The sequence below is a fragment of the Micropterus salmoides genome, unplaced genomic scaffold (assembly GCF_014851395.1).
Source record: "Micropterus salmoides isolate LMB-PRFRI ecotype aquatic unplaced genomic scaffold, ASM1485139v1 Ms_hic_scaffold_22, whole genome shotgun sequence".
Classification (NCBI taxonomy): Eukaryota; Metazoa; Chordata; class Actinopteri; order Centrarchiformes; family Centrarchidae; genus Micropterus; species Micropterus salmoides.
Window position 1 is genome coordinate 4,725,233 of NW_024041373.1, and position 22,435 is coordinate 4,747,667.

The following is a 22,435-nucleotide window of genomic DNA, read 5'->3' on the forward strand; positions in this document are numbered from 1 at the left end:
AAAATTATTAAGATTAAGATTAAATTAGTGTTGACTAGTGTTAAATTAGCTAGTGTAATAACACAAAGCTTCTAAAATAAACAGTTGTATGTGATTTATTTTGATGTGTTCTCTTATTTGGTAGGCTTCTCTGCCTATTTCTTTTATAATTTCCGTTAAAAGACGAGGGGAAAGTATTACACAAAGTCCCAGGCTTAGTACCATTTGTTAGAGTTTACTCCGGTGGACGACAGGGTCGCCTCAATACGCCTACGGGTTGTGGGGGGATAACTCTGACTATTGTATGTGCATATGCACCAAACAGCAGTTCAGAGAATTCGGCCTTCTTGGAGACCTGAATGGAGTCCTGTATAGGGCTCCAGTACGGTACTCACTTGAACACCGTGGTGGACACCGGTGGTCGGGAAAGTCATCTGACTGGAGATGGTGGCATTCTAGGATATGTTATCGCAGAGGACTCCGGTAGCAGCTGCCAGACACCGACGGGCCTGAAGGACTGCAGCCTGTGCCGTGATGGAGGCAAAGCAGCGGGTGTGGGAGAAGGTCGGCACCAAGGTATTTCTGGAAAACCGTCCGCCACCTCGGAGTTGTTGTGTACAGTAGGGTGGGATGCTGTTGACCTCTACTGAGCAGGTAATTGGGCGATCAAAGTAACACTTTGAGCTCCTGAATCCCACTAAAATGCCTTCTATGGCAGAGGCAGAGCTGGAGGCTGTTGGGGGATCATCGTCAATTTCCCCGGTGGAAGACACTAAGGTAGGCAAAGCCTCGGGGATTGATGAGATCCGTACAGAAATGCTAAAAGTTTTGGATGTGGAGGGGATGTCTTGGATGACACGCCTCTTCAACATTTTGTGGAAGTCGGGGACAGTTCCTAAGGAATGGCAATGGTGGTGGTGGAAAGTGTGTGCCTATTACAGTGGCTAAGTTTACTCCAAGGTGCTGAAGAGGAGGGTCGAGCCTCGGAATGAAGAGGAACAATGCGGATTCTGTCCTGGTCTTGGAAAAATGGACCAGCTCTTCATTCTCTCAAGGGTCATGGAGGGGGCCTGGGAGTATGCCCATCCAGTTGTGTGTGTTTGTGGATCTAGAGAAGGCATATGACCTGTACGTCCAAAGTGAGAGTGTGTACCGATTCTCTACCGATAAGTCGGACTTATTCCAGGTGGGCATCCGCCAGGGCTGCGCTTTGCCACCAATCCTGTTTGATATTCATGGACTGGATAACGAGGCGTAGTCGTGGTGGGGAGGGGTGATGCTTTTTTCAGATGATGTGGTCCTGACTGCATCAGCGGTTAGTGACCTTCAGCACTCACTGGATAAGTTTGCAGCAGTTTGAAGTGGCTGGGATGAGGATTAGCACCTCTAAATGTGAGGCCATTGTTCTCAGCAGGAAATGGATAGAGTGCTCACTTCAGGTAGGGAAAGAGTCTTTACCCTAAGTGAGGGAGTTCAAGTACCTCGGGCTCTTGTTCACAAGTGAGGGGACAATGGATGGGGGGGATTGGCTGGAGAATTGGAGCAGCGGGCAGTATTGCATTTGCTCTGCTGTACCAATGTGACGAAAAGAGAGCTGAACCAGAAGGCAAAGCTCTCAATCTACTGGTCAATTGTCGTTCCTACCCTCACATATGGCCATGAAGGCTGGGTCGTGACTGAAAGAACTATATTGTGGGTACAAGAGGCCCAAAATGGGTTTTCTCAGGAGGGTGGCTGGTGTCTCTCTTAGAGATTGGGTGAGAAGCCAAGTCATTCATGAGGAACTCGGAGGAGAGCCGCTGCTGCTTTGTGTCGAAAGGAGCTACTTTGTGTCGCCTGCTGGAGCTGCTGTCCCCAGGAGCCGAGCCTGGATAAGTGGTTGAAGGCTTGTGGACTTGAACCAGGAACGGAGAGAGAGATATATATCCAAGCAGCACCCACACAACTCACACCACACTTAATGTTAACAAGATTACTGATCAATATTTATAACAATAACTTTAGTGAATGTGTTGCTCTCAGGTGGAGGCGGCTAGAAGGAGCATCCTGGCTCTGGCTAAATCTAGAGGCACTATTGACAAACTGGTAGAGGAACTAGTAGAAATCAGTCTGTTAGTATAATATGATAGCATTTAATAAAAAGTATATTGTTCATTTAATAGTATACTGTTACAATAGTACAGTAATAGGACAATGTTAAGATATTAAGATTGTGTGTTAACCCCTCACACTACAGGATCATTTGAGGCAATTATCTGTTCTCACCAGCGTTGGATCTGGAATTCCCCCACGATTGTCGGGAGGGCCGAATTGGCCCTGGGGTCGGCCCATTTATCCTCTAGTGTGCAGCCAGAATAAAAGTCATGGCTCAGATTGCAACATACAGGTTCAGTCCAAGTCACGCATGCATTTTATGCCACACCATACAGGCATTTTAAAATGAAGCCAGAATGCAGTTGGTATTTGAACACCGTGGTAATGCTGTGGTGGCAGTGAAGGGGGAAATAATTAAACTGGGAGTAGCTGCAGTGCACACCAACAACCACCAGGTGGCACATGCGAGCACATGCAGTCTCTCTTTGTCTCTACTATTTGGCTTGGCAAGCAGATAATGGCTAAACACAAATGCAACGAAACTCTTTGGGAATGAGTCACAGCCCTCAGTTGTCCAACTGTTCAGTTTTCTGCCTGGCCTGTAAAGTATACTTACACATTACACAGTCTTAATTTCATAATGGACATTTGTGTTATGCTATTTAAAACAACCATTCATCAACATAGTTTAGTAGTTTTAATAATCAAAAATACTAATCTTCTTTGGTTTGTGGAGGCATACATTGTGTAGTTAAGAGAGTGTTGAGGAAGAAGAAGTCCAGTGATGTAATTCCTGTCCTCTCCTACAGTACATTAAATAGTCCAGGTGGGAATTACTCAGCTTCTCTATTAGGCACGAAAGTTTGGTTTTATTTTCATCAAACTGAGTTTTGTTGCTTGCTGTGATTCAGAAAAAGGCATAGGCCTATCTGATGATATTATATGATATTATTTAATGCCATGCCATGACTCTCAAATGATCTTTTTCTGAAATTATAATTTGATACTTCTCCACCATTGCTCATAAGCAACCCATTTTACTCTCTAACCTCCTTTCTTCTTATCATGGCTGACTTCTACAGTAATAATACTGGATTGATGTGCATCTTCAATTGAAATACCTGGTTGTTAAGTAAGGTGGAGTGATTGTCTTATACTGAAAGACATTTTGTTAATGCAAACATGCATATATTTTTGTGTAAATATATTGACATTGAATTACATTATTAACATTAAATGATGCCTAAATGAGCTCAGTGTCATTCCTTCATTTAGTCCATACATTTCAGACTGGCAAAACAAATTTCAGTGTCAAAGAGGAAGAGTACATCAGTTATTAAAAAATAATTGCATAGTGAATCGCAATTGCAATACTGGTAAAAAAAAAAATCACATTTAGATTATTTTCCAAAACTGTTTAACCATAGTGTCATCCTGTCAGCTGGGAGCTGAGGCTGTAGTATGACCGGAGGAGGAATGTATGCAGGTTAGGGTACATGGAACATTGTCACTCTCTTGGACGTTTGTATGGTGCATTATTATACAGCTTCCTCTGAGTTTGGTGGTCCAGAATGTCTCAGTTGCAGCAATGAGTTCCTCCATGTTGTGTGGCTTGGCTTCACATCGCACAAAGTCCTTCAGAGCATGCCAGGCAAGTTCACTCGGGTTCAGATCAGGCAACCTAAAGTATTAAATGGAAAAGCCAAGCCTTTGTGCCTTGAAAATTACTGATGTAGTGAAAACAGATGTATTATAGACAAATGAAAAGATATTGAGTACTTTTATTCTCATTAAGCTCCTGGAGGTTGTATTTTTATTTAGGCACGTTATTGGATGTTTTGAAAAGTACTATGTCTAAATAGATTGCTATTGCTAAACCACAAGTAACGTGGTGTGGTGCAGAGATGGGGACTCCAGACTTTAGTCGCACACACAGTGACTTCAGACCCGACTTGAGACTCGAGGAGCGGGACTTGTGAACAATGTTTATTTTAGGAAATGTCTGATGAGCTTGCTCCTCTCCCTCCGTTACCTATAACCTGCCTACGGAACAGGTAGTATCAGCTGCACGCGCGCGGCCACACGTGAGAGAGGACAACAAACACCGGCAGCTGCTGAGCCATTCATCATAAACTTTGGCTTTAAAACTTCATACAACAAGACCCAAACAAAGAAGCGCTGAACGCAATATGTGGTGAGTAAACATGTTTAGCTCAGCATTGGCCATCTAACGTTAGCTTGCTTCAGCTACGACCTACCAGAGGTTTACTCCGACTGTCGTTCGTTATGAAAAGATGAACGAGCGTTTGTTTACTTGCCAAACTTGTGGTGGTGGATTAAAGTAATCATTTACGTCCCGCTGGCTGCCATCACCCATACAGTCTATGCCATCACCTTAATTAATTATTGCCGTTGGCTTGAAAGAGGTTACAGGTTTATTGTTGATCATGTAGCCTTACAGTTTTATTTAGTTATACACTGGTTTGAGAGTCTGCAGCATGTGTTGACTTACAGTAGTTTAAGCTGTCATTCATTGCATTGCACATTATGATTGTGCTGGGGGATGTGTTGAATTACAGTAGTTTATAAGCTGTCATTAATTGTAAACACATTGTACATTGGCTGCATGATTGTGCTCTGTAAACGAAAAACAGGTTACAGTTACAAATTCTTTATAGCTATGCAGTGTTATAAGCAGCCTAGACTGAACACAGCAGGTGATACAACATTCGTAATAACCACGAGAGACTTGAGACTTGACTTGGACTTGTGCTCAGAGACTTGAGACTTGACTTGGACTCGTGCTCAAGACTTGTGAGCATCTCTGCTATGGTGAGGTTCAAACCCAGTTCATTCCCTCCTGCTCAATGCAGACTGTGACACTGGCTGGCAACAGAAAAGAAAGGAGAAACCATAGGTGTCATATACACTGGGGATATGTCCCCACCACTTTTTGAGAACATTGCTTAAAGTTTTCTGAAAATTAGCTTGCAACAAGGAATGTTAAATAGCAAATAAAAATTCAATGAGAAAGGTTTACTTGCACAACAGGAAAACATCAAATGCAATGTAAAAATAGAAGAAACAGATCTGCCTTGTCCAAAGCTACAATTCTTTGATGAAGGTGAAAGGTTTGGCAAAACAGCATTATAATGAAGAAGAGTGGTGCCTTCAAAGGGTGTTCTCCAGGTGTAAATAAAGTTTGTTTGGTACTGACAACAACAAATGTCATATTCATCATCATTTCCACTAATCGTGAATCATATCTCACATTGAAATATCTACGGTAATATCAACGGTAATTAGAATTTCAAATGCAAGGTGATGATCTAATCAGTGTGGTGTTTTGTTGTTCGTTTTTTCAAAGATCATTTTTTCTGGGGTTTTGCATTTATTAGATGGGAACAGCTGAAAAGACAAAGTGAGAGAGGTAGGAGATGATGTGCAGCAAAGGCCGCTGCAGTAAGGAATCAGCTTTAGTACATGGTGCACTTGAATTGCAGAATGTTTCTAGAATGTATCTAGTCCATCCTGTTCAGAGTTGTGTAGTTTAGCTAAGAACTGTGGGGTTACTTGCCTCCAGGCGGGGTAGGCTCTTGGCTCAGCGTCAGCCCTCTGAGAGAAGGATTCAGCCAGGAACGCAGGGAAAGCTCTGTCAGGCCTCAGAGGCCCTCAGCCTTTCTGCGGTTAGACTGGCACACTTCACAATCTAAATCAAGATACAGGGATTTGGAAAGAGAAAACAATCTGTTAATTATCTCACTCTCACGACAGTGTGGGCCTCATCCAAGAGCAATCCAAAGCATGTAGTGGCATGGTGAGGTGCAACGAGTCCACACGATGGCCACAGGGGATCTGACAGTCACTTTACTTGTAACATAATCCCTACATACATATTTCTCTGGGTTTATCTGTCAGACTTTGTTCTCTGATCCCCTCTGCTGTGTTTTTACACCTCATTACTCTGTCTTTTATAATGTCTGTTATTAACATTCTTTTTGCACTTATTACCTTTTCACTGTTCCTACTACATCCCAAACACTGCCCTACAATTCTTTACATCTTTGCCTTCAACCCTCACTTATTTTCTTGCTCTTCTCTTGTCCTACAACTACTTTCTTCTTCCTTTGCCATCTCCCCATCCATGCTGACCATCCCTCTCCTTTGCTATCCATTTGCTCAGGCCGAGGAGATTGTTCGCAGGGAGTTGGAGAAGAAGGAGACGCCCAGTCTGTATTGCCTACTGGGAGACATATTGAGGGACCATCAGTACTATGACCGTGCGTGGGAGCTGTCACGCCAACGCAGCGCCAGAGCCATGCGCTCCAAAGCCCTGCTGCACCTCCACAACAAGGAGTTCCAGCAGTGTGTCGACTGTTTCGAGCAGTCCCTCAAAATCAACGGCATGCAGGTACAAGCAAAGTAGTAACGTTGCTGAGAATGAAATGCCACGTTAAGGGTGTGTTCATACTGTTGTTTTTTGAAACATGCACATTTAAAAATTCAAAAACACACAAGACACATTCAAAAATCTATGAAAATGTATTCATGTAGTAACAGTTTTGCCTTCGGAGAACAGGAGCCTGCAAATTGGGGTATACAGGAAACCCCCCCACACAGACCAATAGTTTTCAATTCTCACCCCCAACTGGAGCACTAGCTAGGGGTCATCAGAACCCTGCACCACCAAACATACTAATAAGTGCCTAAGCCAGAGAGAAGGAACAGAACCACCTGAAGGGGGCACTTACAGCCTGTGGATACCTCAATTGGACCTTTGTGAAGACAGCCACAAGATCCAAGAAGAACAAAACTACAGGAGAGGAGGAAAAGAAGGTCAAACGCAACAACATTGTGATTCCATACGTGTCTGGAGTATCAGAGAAACTCAGGAGGATTTTCAACAAACATAACATCCCTGTGTTTTTTAAACCCAAGAACACACTAAGACAGATGCTGGTCCACCCCAAAGACCGCACACCCAAACACAAGAAAAGCAATCTAGTGTATGCGGTCCAATGCAGTGAGGAATGCACAGACCTGTATATTGGGGAGACTAAACAACCACTACACAAACGCATGGCTCAACACAGAAGGGCCAACTCCTCAGGTCAAGACTCTGCTGTCTACTTACATCTGAAGGACAGAGGACACTCGTTTGAGGACCACCAGGTGCACATTTTAGACAGAGAAGATGGATGGTTTGAAAGAGGTGTCAAGGAAGCATCTACACCAGGGTCGAGAAGCCGTCATTGAACAGGGAGGGGGTCTACGCCACCACTTATCCCCCACTTACAATGCTGTCCTTTCATCACTTCCCAGGAAACTCAACAAACGTAACCTATTGGCCTCAGGTGAAGATACCAACGATGGTCGTTCAGTCTTGGCCACAGGTAGTCTTAACGACTGTAACGACTGTAGTCACAGCAACAAGGAACACTAACGAACCAGCAGTATCGATGACCCGGGCCAACGACCCCACTGAGGTTAAATAGCTGAGTTTCCCTGCCAGTCAGTCAGAACTGAAGAAGTCCTTTGGATGAGGGACGAAACGTCTTCCAGTAGCTTCAACCAAGTCCAGTTGCCCTTGATTTTAACCTTCCTTGGATAACTATGACCTGAATGACAGAAAACCTTCACAGACATACACATAACCTATAAACTACATGGACCTAGCAATTTTTATCTGGACCGGACTGGCTGGGCAAGTACACTGAGCCAACAGCACAATAACTAAATTCACCTGTAGGCCTGTCTCAACAGGATTTCCAGCGTACATACACACAGTTAACACTAACAACAGGACAGGTGCCTGGCGGGCTGTTAGTGATCACTGCAGCTAGCAGGATTTGGTGTAACTGGCATTGGTAACTTTCTTTTTAAAAAATGATGTGTTAGTTGGGTCAGGGGAGGTGACGACGGTTGGTGCCACTTCCTACACCTGCCTGAAAGTATAGGTTTGGGACCCCAGTCACATAGGCTGTTCCAACATCAAGTGGCCTGTGAGAAAATGTTTTTCCCCATAGTTTTTCCCCCACATTGCTGGTAGCAGCCTTGTAGCCCACTAGGTAGGCCAGCCCATCTGGTATTTGCCAGAATTGCCAGTCTGAACCTGCTGTGGATTCTTGTTAGAATTTAAATCTGCATCTGTATTTCTTGCAGTTTTTGGAATCTTTCTGGAAATATTTGTGCATGAATTCACTGCTTGGATTGACTTTTATTGTTTTGTGTGTGTATTGGGACAGCTCGGGGTTTGGTTTTCCCTCGGGTGTGCCTACTTTGCCCTGGAGGGCCATGAAGGAGCTGCCAGGGCTTTCCAGAGGTGTGTGGGACTAGAACCAGATGTAAGTGCTTACACACACACTCACACACACACACGCAGAACAGAATTTCACTAACACATGAGGTGGAGACAGGTGGTGCAAGCAGTCAGTGATCCTATCAGCCTCTCACTTTAACAGTCCTGTTCCTTCACTCACAGTCCTTGTCTACAACACATACACACACACATAGGCCAGAACAGAATGCAGCAGAACCCAATTGTTTGATGAGGTTTTAAATGGTCAACCCCTGAACACTCTGACGGCCTCAGTGCATATAACCGTTGATACCAACCATTCTTCTCTATGTTCTGTTTCTTTATGTTCCCCCCAATTCCTTTCAGAACGCAGAAGCGTGGAGCAACCTGTCTGCGGCCTACATTCGCCTCCAAAAGAAGTGAGTATGAGTGTGACGTGTAATGGAAACATTCACAGAGCGGCACATGTTAACTTATTTGCTCTGGTAGCAAGAGTGATCATTGTGTTGGGAAAACCTGATGCTGGTATCAATGTCTAAAGCAGAGTTTATGACAGTTTGTCACTGTTTAGGTTACAGACATTTTGTTGCTCCCATTTCCTTGTTATATATTGGATCTACACTCAGTGGTCACCTCCCATTTTAGTTCCTGGAAGAGAAATTCAAAAAAAGTGCTGAAAACCATCTCTAGAGGATTAAAGTCATTGTTAACGTGATGTCTCACACACTTGCTGTGATTTCTTATTTTAATTCTACTTCATCCTCCACCTTTAATTTAGTGTTTACTTAATACCTGATTTCTCACCTTCAGTTTTCCCCACACTCACTCACCTCTTGGCGAGCCTGTGTCCACTTGAACCCCTTTCCAATCTTAGCTGATAGAATGGGGGAACCTGATGTGGTCCTGTCCACTTCTAGGTTTGATTAAGATATTTGTATAATGAGCAGCAGTTTAGGTGGCCCTAATAATGTTGTTACTGGGTGTACTTGTATCTTTTTTTGCTGCATCAGTGCAGCACCTTTACAAGGCAAGAGAACTGTGAGCCCTGCAATTTAGTTGCAAATAGACAAAACACAAGCAGATGAAGAAAACATATTCAATACTTTGACAACACAAGTTTTTTAGACAGAACAAAAATATTGCAGATAAATAAAACACATGCAAACTGAGAACCACATTTTGACAACACATAAACAACAAAGAACCATGCTGTAAATACAGAAAGCACAAGAGAAAACAGATAATACTTATGAATGTTCCAGATCGCAGGTATGTATGGGACAAAGTGATTTCATTCAAGTCTGAGTTTTTTTTGGCTCTAGATGCAGAAAGACATGTTTATGCTCATAAACACATGGCCTCTTGTGCTGTGTTTTTTCGTACTGGAGAAGGCTGTGACAGTACGGAGGTATCCAGTGTCTCTGAGCCTTTGTTAACATCAGATGCATGTGCTTCCAGGCCTGAAATTGAAAAGCAAAGTAGAAAGGCTTCTATTAAGACCTGGTTTATGTACCTTCCCAATCAACCATTACCAAGTGTTGAAATGAATTTTGTTGTAAGTGCTGCTAGTGGATTATCCACATGTTTTAGTGTGCTCATTCACTGCTAACCGTTTTCTTTCTGTCTTTTTCTTCCTGTTTCTTTCTGTCACACTTATTGGCAGAAACAAAGCCTTTCTTACCCTGCAAGAAGCTCTGAAGTGTAACTACGAACACTGGCAGATCTGGGAGAACTTTATCACTGTTAGCACTGACATCGGGGACTTTGCTGAAGCCATCAAGGCCTACCATCGTCTGATGGACCTCAGGGAAAACTACAAGGACATCCAGGTAAAAGAATGGCATTAAAGTCATCTTAATCTAACTACATCATGAGGTGGAGACAGGTAGTGCAAGCAGTCAGTGATCCTTTGAGTCTCTCACTTTGACAGTCCTTTTCCATCATCAAGTGACATTATGCCTCACTCTTTGACAGTATGTTGTATAAGGTCATTAATGTATCATAGCTGTGACTCAGACGTAATCCCTGGAGTGCCACACACAGGTGGTCTGTATAACAGTGAAGAGACAAGAAACTTAATAAGGAACAGGGAGTTAAATGTAAAGCAGCATTGTGTAAGATATTTGTTGCAATTTTGTGCCCCTACAGTCAGAGTGCAGTTATACTCCGCTGTTGTAAATAAGGACAGCTATTCACGTGCATTTGTTATGATAACCTATGATGTCGCCAACTTTGCTAACATAGCCAAACATCAAGCAAGTATGGCAACACAAGACACAGCAATATTACTGACTAGTCCAACAGCAAGAAGGCCCGGCCAGGTTAAGGCCCAGATGCTAAATCTGTCCTTAACCTGGCTGTTGAAGTTCAAGCATTTATTTAAAAACACAAAACTTAACTTCCAATTTTTGGTTCACAAATTTACTAAAGACTTACCTCCCTCCATATTATAAAATTGTAAATATTCAGGCAAAGACTAGCACAGCTCAATTTAATTATTAGACGACTTTTAATTTAACTCCATTCTTAATGGAACGATTTGTAAACAAGAAGTAGTACTTTAAAATAAGTACGGTGTTTAACTGGGAGCCAGTGCAGTAACTGAAGGGGTGCGGTGATGTGCTCCCAGGACCGCGTGCGGCAGAGAACTCCTGTAGCTGAATTCTGTTCAATAGTCTGTTTAAGGCAGAGTAGTCTCTGCATCAAAGTAGGAAAGAAACGGTCGTAGTTTGTAGATGTTCTTTCAAGCTCTAGGATCTTTTTATTATCCCCAAGGGGCAAGTTGTTGTACAGTCGGCAGTCTTTAGGTAAAAAAAGGCAGTCATGGTGATGTTTTTAATATGTTTGTCAAAACAAAGGGTGGAGTCAAAAGTTACACCCAGATTTCTTTGCCTCAGCAACAGAGGATGTAACAAAACCAGGGATGGACAGATTAAGATTGGAGACTTTGCAAATTGTCGCTGGAGAGGCAATGAGGATAGCCTCAGATCTATCCTGATTAAGTTTAAGGTAGGTGCAGGTCATCCAAGCATTAATACCGTCAGGTTGGATGTTGGTAGAGTGTCCGAAGGCTTAGTGTGTAGGTAGAGTTGTGTGTCGTCAGCATAACAGTCAAAGGTGAATTATATGTCAAAGAATTAGATGTCCAAGTAAGAAATGAACATTAATGGTCCAAGAACCGAGCCTTGTGGGACACCACGGGAAAGGGGGGATGTCGGAGACCTAAAGCTGGTAATTCAATTTCACTTCAGTTTTATTTATATAGCGCCAAATCACAACAACATTTATCTCACAGCGCTTTTATAAAAGAGCAGGTCTAGACCGTACTCTGTGATATTATTTACAGAAGCCCAACAGTTCCCACCAAGAGCAGCACTAGGTGACAGAGGCAAGGAAAAACTTCCTTTTAAGAGGCAGAAACCTCGAGCAGAACCATGGCTCAGGGTGGGCGGCCATCTGCCTCCACCGGTTGGGGTGAAGGGGGGAGAGAGAGAGAGAGGGAGAGAGAGAGATAAGGAGAAGAACAGAGAGAAAAAGAGAGGGATGGAAGGAGAGAGAGAGGGGAGGGAGGCAGTCTACACAATATACACACAGAGGTATAGACAGTAAAGGTGATGTTGCTATAGACTAAATGAAAAATGGTACAGATATTTATAGTAGTGTTAATGATAATAATCGTAATCAGTAGTCACCTTGGTAAGGGCAGTCTTTGAGCAGGGCAAGATGATTCAGTGTATCTGAGAGGAGCACATTGAGCTTTGTATGAGGCAAAATGGGTGATTTCCTTTCCAGTCAGAGGATGCACCCAACTGGTAAAATCTTGTCAAAATCTGCTCATAAATCTTTTTCATGGTGGTCGCATGCAGAGTCATTTTCAACAACTGAAAGGAAAACCTCTCTGAAGCACGTCTCGGTAATTGCACACCCACCAATGCATTCTAAGGGGAAGATTAAGCATTGGCTTTCAATAAACAAACCAAAACAGCCAGCGGTAGCATTTTCAGGAGTATTAATTATCTTCTTCAGCCCTGTAATAATTTTAGTCTCGTAGTTTGAGCAATTAACTTTAAAGATTATATCTTTCAGCACAGCAGGACTGATTGAAATCACAACTCTGGCTCTGAAAGGTATCCTGTGTTCTTGGGACAAATACTGAAACTACTTCAAATTCACATTCTTTAGGGTGATTACAAACGATTTTACATGACTTTTTTACTTTAGTGTAATCCTGTTTGGTTATTGTTGTTGTTTAAGGCAACTTTTCATCCAGCGTGATCCTTTATGCTGGTCGTGTTGAGATCAGTCAATATGTAAAAGCACACAAGTTGAAAAGTTCAGCAGCAGCATCCATGCTCCAAGTAGATAGCTTAGAAAATGTTATTTGGCTTTGCTCTGCTTGCATTTTCCTCCCTCCCCACATACTCATCTGTGACACAAACATCTCAACATAAAGATCCACTTACCGGCTTTTTTTAGCATCATGAATACTCCCAGCAAACTACGTGGCAAGTTGGCTAAAAGTTGTTGAAATTCAATTGAATAATCAATCACTTGAATGGACCATATGACCAACCAATGTCTCCATCCTTTGTCATCCCGCTAATTGGGTATACACATCAGGAGTACAGGGTCCTTGCATTTACCCATTCCTGTGCAAACCATTAAAACATTTTTCCATCCAGATTGAGTTTTTTACTTTCAATGTGTTGCCAGATGCAATTCTCCAGACACACATGCCCACACTATGACATTTAAAGATATTTTAGCCAATATTAAACTTTCAAATGACTACGACAGAATATTAGGCCCCGTAGATTAATAACAAATTATGCAGGGGGGTAAAATTCCGAGAAAAAAATCTAAAATTTTGAGATTATAAAGTCATACATTTGTGAGGTCAGAGTCAGTACTAATGGTAAAGTGAATATTACCCCCACCCCCCCGGCTCCGTACATTTTTTTATATCTACAATGGCCCTATAAGTCTGTCTGCACCTGGGAATACTGTGACACATTTTTACCACCCTTCCCAGTACTGTGTACCAAAGGACAGATGGACAAAAAGCAAAGTGTATTTTTACATCAAAGTGTTGAAGCTTTACATCACTCTTTTTCTACCCTGCCTTCCTCAGTGAAACAAACCTGTCAACTTCACCTCAAAATGTCACATAAAAGTCTCATTACTTCAGATGACTATTTTTACAGTTCTATTTTTTACTCACATCCATCTCACACCTGTAAATGGTATTTTGCATAAATAGTGTTGACACTCTGCTCCTGAAACTACATCATCAGATCACAGTTCCATTTTTAGAAGCAACATTTCTGCCTTTTTCGGTTTCATATTTTTCTTGTCTGTGTTTGGTTTTAGCCCAGGCACAGTATGAGAGGTGGAGCGGTAGTGAAGGAGAGATGGTGGCAGAGACCACCATGAATTCCTCTTGTATGGAATGTATAGAGGGCTGCTGACAGATATGCTTTGACTGGCTGATAGATTTCAAAGGAGCTGAGGGTCACATGGCTCAGCTTTGTGCCTCTTGGGGTTCAATGGGATACTCAGGAACCTTACAGTTACACACACATGCATTCACACTCAGGCACTATACAGAGATTGTTATAATCTAAAAGTAAACTTCAAAATGAGCTTCACAGATTTTATTTTTGTTTCTTCTCTTTAAGTTACTTTTCAACTTAATTTCTCACTAGCAGGAAAACGTCAGCCATTCAGTTTTTATCCTTATGTCACTTTTCCACACAGAGATGGACAACATAGGAGGAAACATCAAACGCAGTTCTTTTTAGGGATTTAATCTTAATCTCATCACAGAAAATACAGCAAATGCACAGACTTCAGAGACAGTCTGGCAGATATTACCCACAGTGTATGTATGTAGGTTTTTGCAGCAGTACCTTTAGCCTTTTCTGCTTAACATAGAAAAGGCCAGGTATGTCACTGAGGAGCCAGTTTCCAGCAGACTGTGTGTTGAGGTGTGAACAGATGTAGAGGATGTGGCCGTCAAAACTCCCGTGGTGTCTTGCATGATGTCTGACATATCATTCCAAAGACATTACATCAAAGCCTTCCAGTTGATTTACCTTAATTGTCACTGCGGTGAAGAAAGGTCTCCCAGTCTGAATCAAACACAGGGATGGCAGACTCAGCCAGTAGCAATGAAAACTACTATGGAAAGAGATCATTCCTGAATTTAAATATATTGAATGGCTATTGTCATGCATACCAGTTTACTTGTCTTAAAACAGGTCTCTAATTTCCTCTAGGTTGAGTGAACTGATGACGTCATCAGCGTTACAACTTGGGCCTGGAGAGTATATATTTTTAACAGAAAGTCTGTGTCATAAATCTGATGTGGAGTTTTAAAGACCTAGCCATTTACCAGGCAGGGAGGAGTCTAATAAAAGATGCTGTCAAGTAGCGTTGTGGAAATATAAGATCCAGAGTTTTCGAGGGACTAAAGGTCAGAATATCTCAGACTGCTGCTTACATTTTGCCCTTTCTAAAAAATCTAATTCTTGTGAGTCCTCCTACTTTATGGGAGTACAATACTAAATTGCTGAAATTGCTTTCTAGGGGCAAGCGCTGCTCTTTCACTTTGCCCAACCAGATTTATCCTGCCAGTCCAGGGATCAAACAAGCGATTGTTTGTTCACATAAACATAAAAATAAATAAGAAAGGGGAAAAGAAGAAGTGTATATACATTTGTACGTTCAATTATTAAATATACATTTATGGTAATAATTTGTGTATTTGATAACATACAGATACAAACCATAACATAAAATAGCCAAATTCAAATGTATATGGGGGGCTTGTTTTTTGGAAATAAAATGAAGAGATCACACAGTGTGTATGGTGCAATGGAACACATGACATGAAGTGAGTTTGGAAAAACAGGTAAACTGTTCCAGATTTATTCAAAATGGCTAACTGTTCTTGCAGCGTCAGCTTTTAGCCTTTGTTAGTTTTAACAGTATCTATGTATTTTGCAGCCATCATTTTGATCTTTACTACACACCTGTAAATGCATGCATGCAGCAAATGGCAGGTCAGACTCGAACCCTGGCTGCCATAGATGAAATAAACACTGCATTGCATTATGGGCAAAAGTAAAGTTGTGGAAATAAAAGCAGGTGTTTTATCTTTAATTGCTGATCTAAAACATCTGATTTGACAACTATGATTGAGGTGTAACCAGAAATTTTACTTCCCAGTAGTTTCAACTCAGAGTATGTTGACTTTTTCTTTACATACAACATAAGTGTATCATTTGTAGAACCATAGCAGATTGGTTTCTTTGGCCGTGCTGAGCAATGCTACAGTTTAATTAACAGAAATTAAAGCATTACATGTAGCTAAGAATTCAAAATCACATCTAATATATATAATTATTTCATAATGTTGAGACTTAAATTGTGATTTATATTTGAAGTCAAATCTGACATTGACGTATTTAACTGTTTTTTTTTGCTTATGGCAGATTCTTCAGATCCTGGTAAAAGCAGTTGTTGAAAACCTGACAGACCGCCAGGGTGAGCAGCAGTAACTCTCAAGTCCAAACTGAAGGAGCTCCTGGGACGGGTCAGTTCCCGGCACAGTACTGACTCTGAGATCTGGCGGCAATACGCTTTGCTGTATGGTGACGGCCACAGCTCCAACCCAGAGGACAACGAAAAGGTTGGTTTCACAGCCAGCATTCCTGCAACATTAACATTTACCCATCTTTACCCATTTTCTCAGTCAATTATTTTCCATTATTTATAAAATGTCTTGTTTTGTCCACAACCCAAAGATATTCAGCTATTCATAGAGGACTTTTGACTTATTTCCTTTAAAAAATTACTCACACCCATGAATCGATTATCAAAATAGTTGGCAATTAACATAATAGTTGACAACTAATCTATTGACGGCGTTATTTTGTGGTTTTTCAGGCACTACAGTTCTTGTCAAAGGCCCATCGCTGCGAGGTTCAGGCTGGTGGCTGGGAGAAAGAACCTGGTCTGTTCAAGGAGGTGATCAAAAGAGCCACTGATATGGGTGAAGGTGAGAACACCATTTAGCAGCAAATACATCCACCATCCACACACAAACCTTGGTGTTGTTGTATTCCAGGGAACCTGGAACAACAATCTGCAACTGAGTCTCCCTTTTGTCATCATTAGACCTTTTACGAATACCCCTTGGTTTTGACTGAACAGTAGTAACTTATCTGTAATACAGGGGGAGAAGTTAATGGTTCCAAAAAGTCATATTAACAGGAAGTCCTGCTTACTACCGCGTATTGCTGACTAGAGCCAGACCGATAAATCAGCGTGCTAATATTATTGGCCGATATGCGCTAATTGCAGATAAATCGGTATCAGTGTTTATAACAGCAGATAATTGACAATAAAAAGAGAAAATGACAGGCAGAAGACGGATCCTTCAGTCATGAGTGTTGTCATTGCATAGTTTGTCCACCAGAAGGCACTCTACAACTCCCCTGTTGGCAACACAAGCCACAAATCCACCACAAAACACAGCAATCAGCTAACCTAATCAGTTGGAGTTCTTTTTAAACTGCATTATGTCATGTTGTCTTGGTGAGGTCTCATAACTGCACAGAATATATATTAGGGATAATCTTTGATATGCATTTCTGAAAAGAAGAAAAAAAAGATTATCTGCCGATATGTCGGAATGTCAGATTTTTAAAATCAAATATCAAAATTGGTATCCGTCTAAAATATCCCATATTGGTCAGGCTCTGTTGCTGACATAATGGTGCGCTGCAGCTTGGACAGGGTTGTACGAACTCAAGAACCTCGCCTGTGTTTCCGCTGAAGTAACAAAGGACTAAATTTTGTTTATTTGTCTTGACAGTTCTTGCCATGAAGTGGAAAGGAAAACAGGAATGCCCAACTAAGATTTAGTTCCTATCTGAGCGTAATTCATTAGTTCCTGTGACTACTTGGTCAAAAAGGGGGCAAATGTGTAGTGCAGAGATAGAAAAGAATCCAGGACAGGAAACGTAGTGACTTCACAAGGTCGCTGGTTTCAGTCCTCAGACCTGCTGTGAACAGCCTGTAAAGCGACTACACACACCATCAGCTGTTCTGGTACACATGAGCAGTGTGAAATCCGGCTGTCTTCTCCAAGACTGAATCATCATCCCCTGTGGTTATTGGTGGATTATGCAGTCCCTCCAGGATTTCGTGGGCCTTTTTGTGATTGTTGCGGCCTAAAATGCCAGATTTTGCGGCAGCTTTCCTGAAAATTTGCGATCAAAGTTTGATGGTATTTTTGCGGTGAAATTGTGGGAATAAGTTAAAACTGCAAAAGTAGATGTGATTTTCTTTTAACTTTAGACTTATAATTGAATACTAATAACTGACACTTGTTTACACACTAGACTTTTTATTCCTAAGCGATGTTCTTAAATCACACACAGTTCAGTGTCATGCAAACAGGACGTTACTCTGTCACTCTGTGATAAACTACATTAACGAGCTTACCTTGATTCTCTCAGTGCTTGCAATTGTCCGGGATGCAGCAGCCTGTGTCACAGTGATTTGTCTCGGCTGACCTTCATACGTATCTTCCGTTCTCCACATGTTTTACGATGGCAAAGTGTTTGTCAATAGACAATTTCCTTCTGTGTTCCCTGTATTTATTAATCTTAGTCCTTTTTGTAATATTAATACCTTTTATTAATATTTCTAAATATCTTTAATATTTGCTAATACCAAACCTGCCCCCTCTCTGTGCAATGAAGGCAAACAGACCACTTAACTTTCCACTCTTGGCTACATGACCTTCCACTAACCAAACAATCAGTCCAAGTTTCTCAGAGGGGCAGAGGAGGTGAGTGAGAGGAAAATGGGAGAGATTTGTCTCTGATTTCAGTTTAGTTGTTCACAGTCCCCAGATGTGTTCATTACACCCACAATGCAAGACATACTTAGCTTAGCTGTTGCTCTGTTTATTCATGTGGGATAATGAGCAAATTTCAACGATTTTTGTTCACCAAAATGGGTATTACAATCACGGGAAAAGTCAGCTTAGCTTTGGTTAAGACTACTTGTTTGTGGAGAATGAAGTGAGCTCAGCAGAACTCTGTAGCCCCCCCCCCGAAAACTCTGCCTAAGGCTAGCAGCTTCAGGCTAAATTACCTGCTATTAGCATAACACACTTGTAATTGAGTTTCTTTGTGGGTAATGTAGGCACCAGGTTTTAACAAGGAAGGGAATGCATGAAATAAGTCTATCTCTGGCTCCGTAGCTTCGATATCGTGAGTCTGCCAGTGTTACAGGAGTACATTGCCAAATCAGTGGAATACTCGTTTAAAGCATTTGGATTAATCCACATTTGGTGCTCGAGTGTTTCTGGCAGCAGGACAGTGTATGTGGGATTGAGTCCAAATAAACTACAGTGTGTGTTCATGGTGATGAGGGAAGTGACTGATGTGTTTTTAATTGGTTTTGGACAATGCTGGAGCTCTATGGCACAGAGGAAAAACATGTATCAGGCTTTGATACACACAATACTGTTTAATAGGATACATTTATTGGTTTTAGTCAGTTCATAGGATTTGTTAATAACAAGAAAAAATGTAGAATTGCACCAGACCTTTAACCCTGTAATCTTAGGTATGGATATGCTATATGATTATTATCTTGTTTAGGTGCTGTTTTTTCTGTGGCCTAAATGCTGTTTTCAGATTTGAACATGATGGAAAGTCATTGTAGGCATGGAAGTTGATCAATGGAACTTGGCACTACACATTTCCTCAGGGTAGTAGACTATCCTCTGGGTGCAGGTACAGGTTCCTGAGGTGCAAAAGGTCTTGTTTTGGCAAAAGCCTGGTTCCCGCAGCCACAGAAGCCCTGTACAAGGTGTCTGGATGAGGACACCAGGAGCCTGTCTGTTGTTGCTGTTGCATGTTTTCTTTGTGGTGTACATTTGTTGGGTAATATGTGATATGTGAGGAGGAAAATGTTTATTAATGTATTGGTGATGGACAGTGCTGTGAAACACAGTTTCCTTCTGCAGACTCAAAGTCTAAAGTGCTTCCATGTGGCAGAGAGGAAGAGTTAGTAGAGCTGTCAATCAGATGGAGGAGGGTAACGCTGCAGCGATGTGACCTATGAATATTCTGTCCTTAGTCCAGTTGCTGTCATACACAGCCATCATCATGTGTGTAGGAAAGTTTGTGAAGGCACCTGTTTGAAGTAATGCTGCTGCTGCTGCCGCTGTTGTAAAAGTGGTTTTAATCTCAGTTTGTTTGTAGTCAGATTAAACACTTCTCATGGAAATCTGTGAAGTCTGTCTCAAGCATAAATCAGGACAAAACACAACAAACAAACACAAAAGCAACTAACCCAGCAGGCTGGACATTCTCTGAAACCTCTGTCTCTGTTTCTCAGTGACCATCAGCTGCAGTAAGATAAAGAGTAATCCAACCGAAGCTCTACAGATGCTCTCCTCCACCCGCCTCAGCCTCAGGAGTCTGGCCACCAAAGCTAAGGTACACTCCACGAACAGCAGTCCACCGCTCGGCCCGAAGGCCACTCTCCTTCTCCATGACATCACTGCTTTCCATGACTCATAGCTGATGGTAGGGTTCATAGCGTCAAGATGTCACTGCGTTTGATTGCTCTTTTCTTGCATCTTGAGTCTGAACAGGGCTGCTTCAGTGGCTTTAAGGAAATGTTGACCACATGCTTCACAAAAAAAATGTTATAGACAAATGTGACCTTCCTCCACAAGTCTACACAAAATAGAAAATATACACTGGTGGTAATAGAAGATACAATGCAAGATGATTCATGGTCAGGATGGACCCAGTAGTGCTTTTCTGTCTCTTGGATGGAACAGAAAATAATATTGTGAAAGCTGTAAACCAGGCGAGTGACACAAAACCATTTTACAATGATAAGAGAATTGTATAGAAGTGGGATCTAAATATTTTCCTGTGTTTAAGACTGAAAACCGGGTCGGGAAAAAAGTTTTGCCCGGATAATTTAGTTTTGTTGTTGAAATACTCATTTCAGCCACAAGAGGCTGAAGTGCATCTCCTCTTTGTTCAAAATAGACCAAGCATTCATTCTTCCGGGTGAGTTTAATTTCTCCATGCTCTGTAAACACAAGGTACATACTGTATATTCTGTGTTAGCAAGTTATGTGACATTAGTTGTTTCCTAGAAATGTGATTTAATCGCAACCTGGAAGACAACATGAATGCTTTTACACCTTTCCCTAACTGAATGTGACGCAATCCATTCGATCAAATTGTTGTCTCTTGGAACATCCTAACTGGCTGCAGTGACACTGCGAAGTGCTCCCTGTACCTATTTATTTCAGTACGTGGTTTGTTTACATTTCGTAACAAAAGTGCATAATAATTGGATATTGGGGGGGGAAGAGAGCGCAGATGGTCGGGCGCTTAGGCAGTTAGGGCACGATGCGAATCCTAGTTCATGTGGTAGTGGTGCATGTCAGCCTCTTGTGGCCGAGTAAGTATTACAACACTCGGAAAAAGATCCTGACAAAAACCTTTTTTTCACCTGTTTTCACAGATAAAATATAAACTAAGAACAATGATCCTGGCAAAATATTTTTGATTCACAGATATACAAAATACTTGACAAAACACCTTTTTTTTAAGTCTTGAAGACAGGAGAGAAAACAATTTAGATCAGACAAATAGTTTAAACTGTATTTTTCTTGAAGTCAACTCCAAAGAACCTCAGAAATCCACTCTGCTTATGGCTGAAGCACACTGCCAGTCAGGTATATCTAACAGAATTTCTAACATACTTTTACAGTGGATTTCATATTGGATTATTGATTTTTTTTATTGTTTACCACTAACTAACAGTCAGCGTATTGAACATATGATTCATATTAAACACAAATTATAAATGTACTTACTATTAAGTTAGAACTCAGTAAATTACTTAGTAAATAGTTGATATTCTCTTCTGTACCATAAAGAAGTACATAAGGTTTTATTAAAGTGATGAGAATTAGGGTTACCTGTTTCTCAAAAAGAATATGATATTTCAGTGTTAAAATTCCACACACATTACTTTTGACTATAGTAATATTAAATGTAGTCATTTCAGCATAAACTAACTCAAACAAAACTCAAAATTCCTTACAGAGCTGTATTACCATCAAATAAATCATACTTCATCATTACTGCATTACATCATTATTTTATCTTTTGTTTTTTGCATTACCCCATTCCAGCAAATGCACACAGATGTGGCCACGGGTCAGGTCCACGCCGAGCTGCAGGATGGTGTCGCTGCTCTGGAGCAACTCATCGCACAACTGCAGGAGCTGAGTGGGAAGCTCCGTGACCAATCACAGGGGCCGTAGGAAAAACCAGAAGCTGTGGTCCCTCACAAGACAGAGACTCTACAGCTGCAGTTATCAGTCTTGTGTATTGTTGAACGCCTTTAAATCAAGAGTTTTACATGTGATGAACGTTTGTATACATCTATAATCCACATTGGAATGTAAACAATGACTGTAAGGCATCAAATAGAAAAAAAATTACAATTCTGAATACTTGCGTTTTACTTTTTCTGTTGCATAATAAAATGTCTTATTTGGATCATTAACTCATCATTAATTGTGTCAGTGTTGCAGCTGGTGACTGTATAGAAAGTAGCTGCCTTTCTTTAATCTGAGGCTAAACTGGACTTCTGCATCGTCTCGGAACTCAAACATCTGACTTTCTAAATCCTCTGAGTTAACACCATAGCCATTATTTTTGGGTAGACATTCTATACACCCTAGGACGAAAGCCGTATTAAAGTTCTCTTTCTATACGAGTATGCATTTGGGAGGTCTCTGCAGGTTTAATTTCTAACCCTGCTGCCATGATGTAGCACTGTACTCCAGGGTGGCTCAGTGTCCTGGGACATCACTATTGGTTGTGGTTACATGTGTGTTTGTGACAGAAATGCAACAGTCTTGAAACTTTGAACCAGACAGGCCAGTGAAGCCTCATATATTAGCTTCAGGTGAACTTTAGAATGTATTTGTATACAAAA

General features: G+C 41.4%; 1 protein-coding gene across 1 annotated transcript in view; it reads left to right on the forward strand.

The window, feature by feature from the left end:
* Nucleotides 1-22,000, forward strand: part of ttc27 (tetratricopeptide repeat domain 27) — a 98,246-nt gene extending 76,246 nt beyond the window's left edge. Inside the window, 9 exon segments of the mRNA XM_038737733.1 lie at nucleotides 6,257-6,484; nucleotides 8,319-8,417; nucleotides 8,738-8,790; nucleotides 10,035-10,200; nucleotides 15,868-15,928; nucleotides 15,931-16,064; nucleotides 16,322-16,433; nucleotides 19,796-19,896; nucleotides 21,624-22,000. Coding sequence (XP_038593661.1) covers nucleotides 6,257-6,484; nucleotides 8,319-8,417; nucleotides 8,738-8,790; nucleotides 10,035-10,200; nucleotides 15,868-15,928; nucleotides 15,931-16,064; nucleotides 16,322-16,433; nucleotides 19,796-19,896; nucleotides 21,624-21,755 — 1,086 coding nt within the window. The 3' untranslated portion in view covers nucleotides 21,756-22,000.
* Nucleotides 22,001-22,435: the final 435 nt, after the last annotated feature.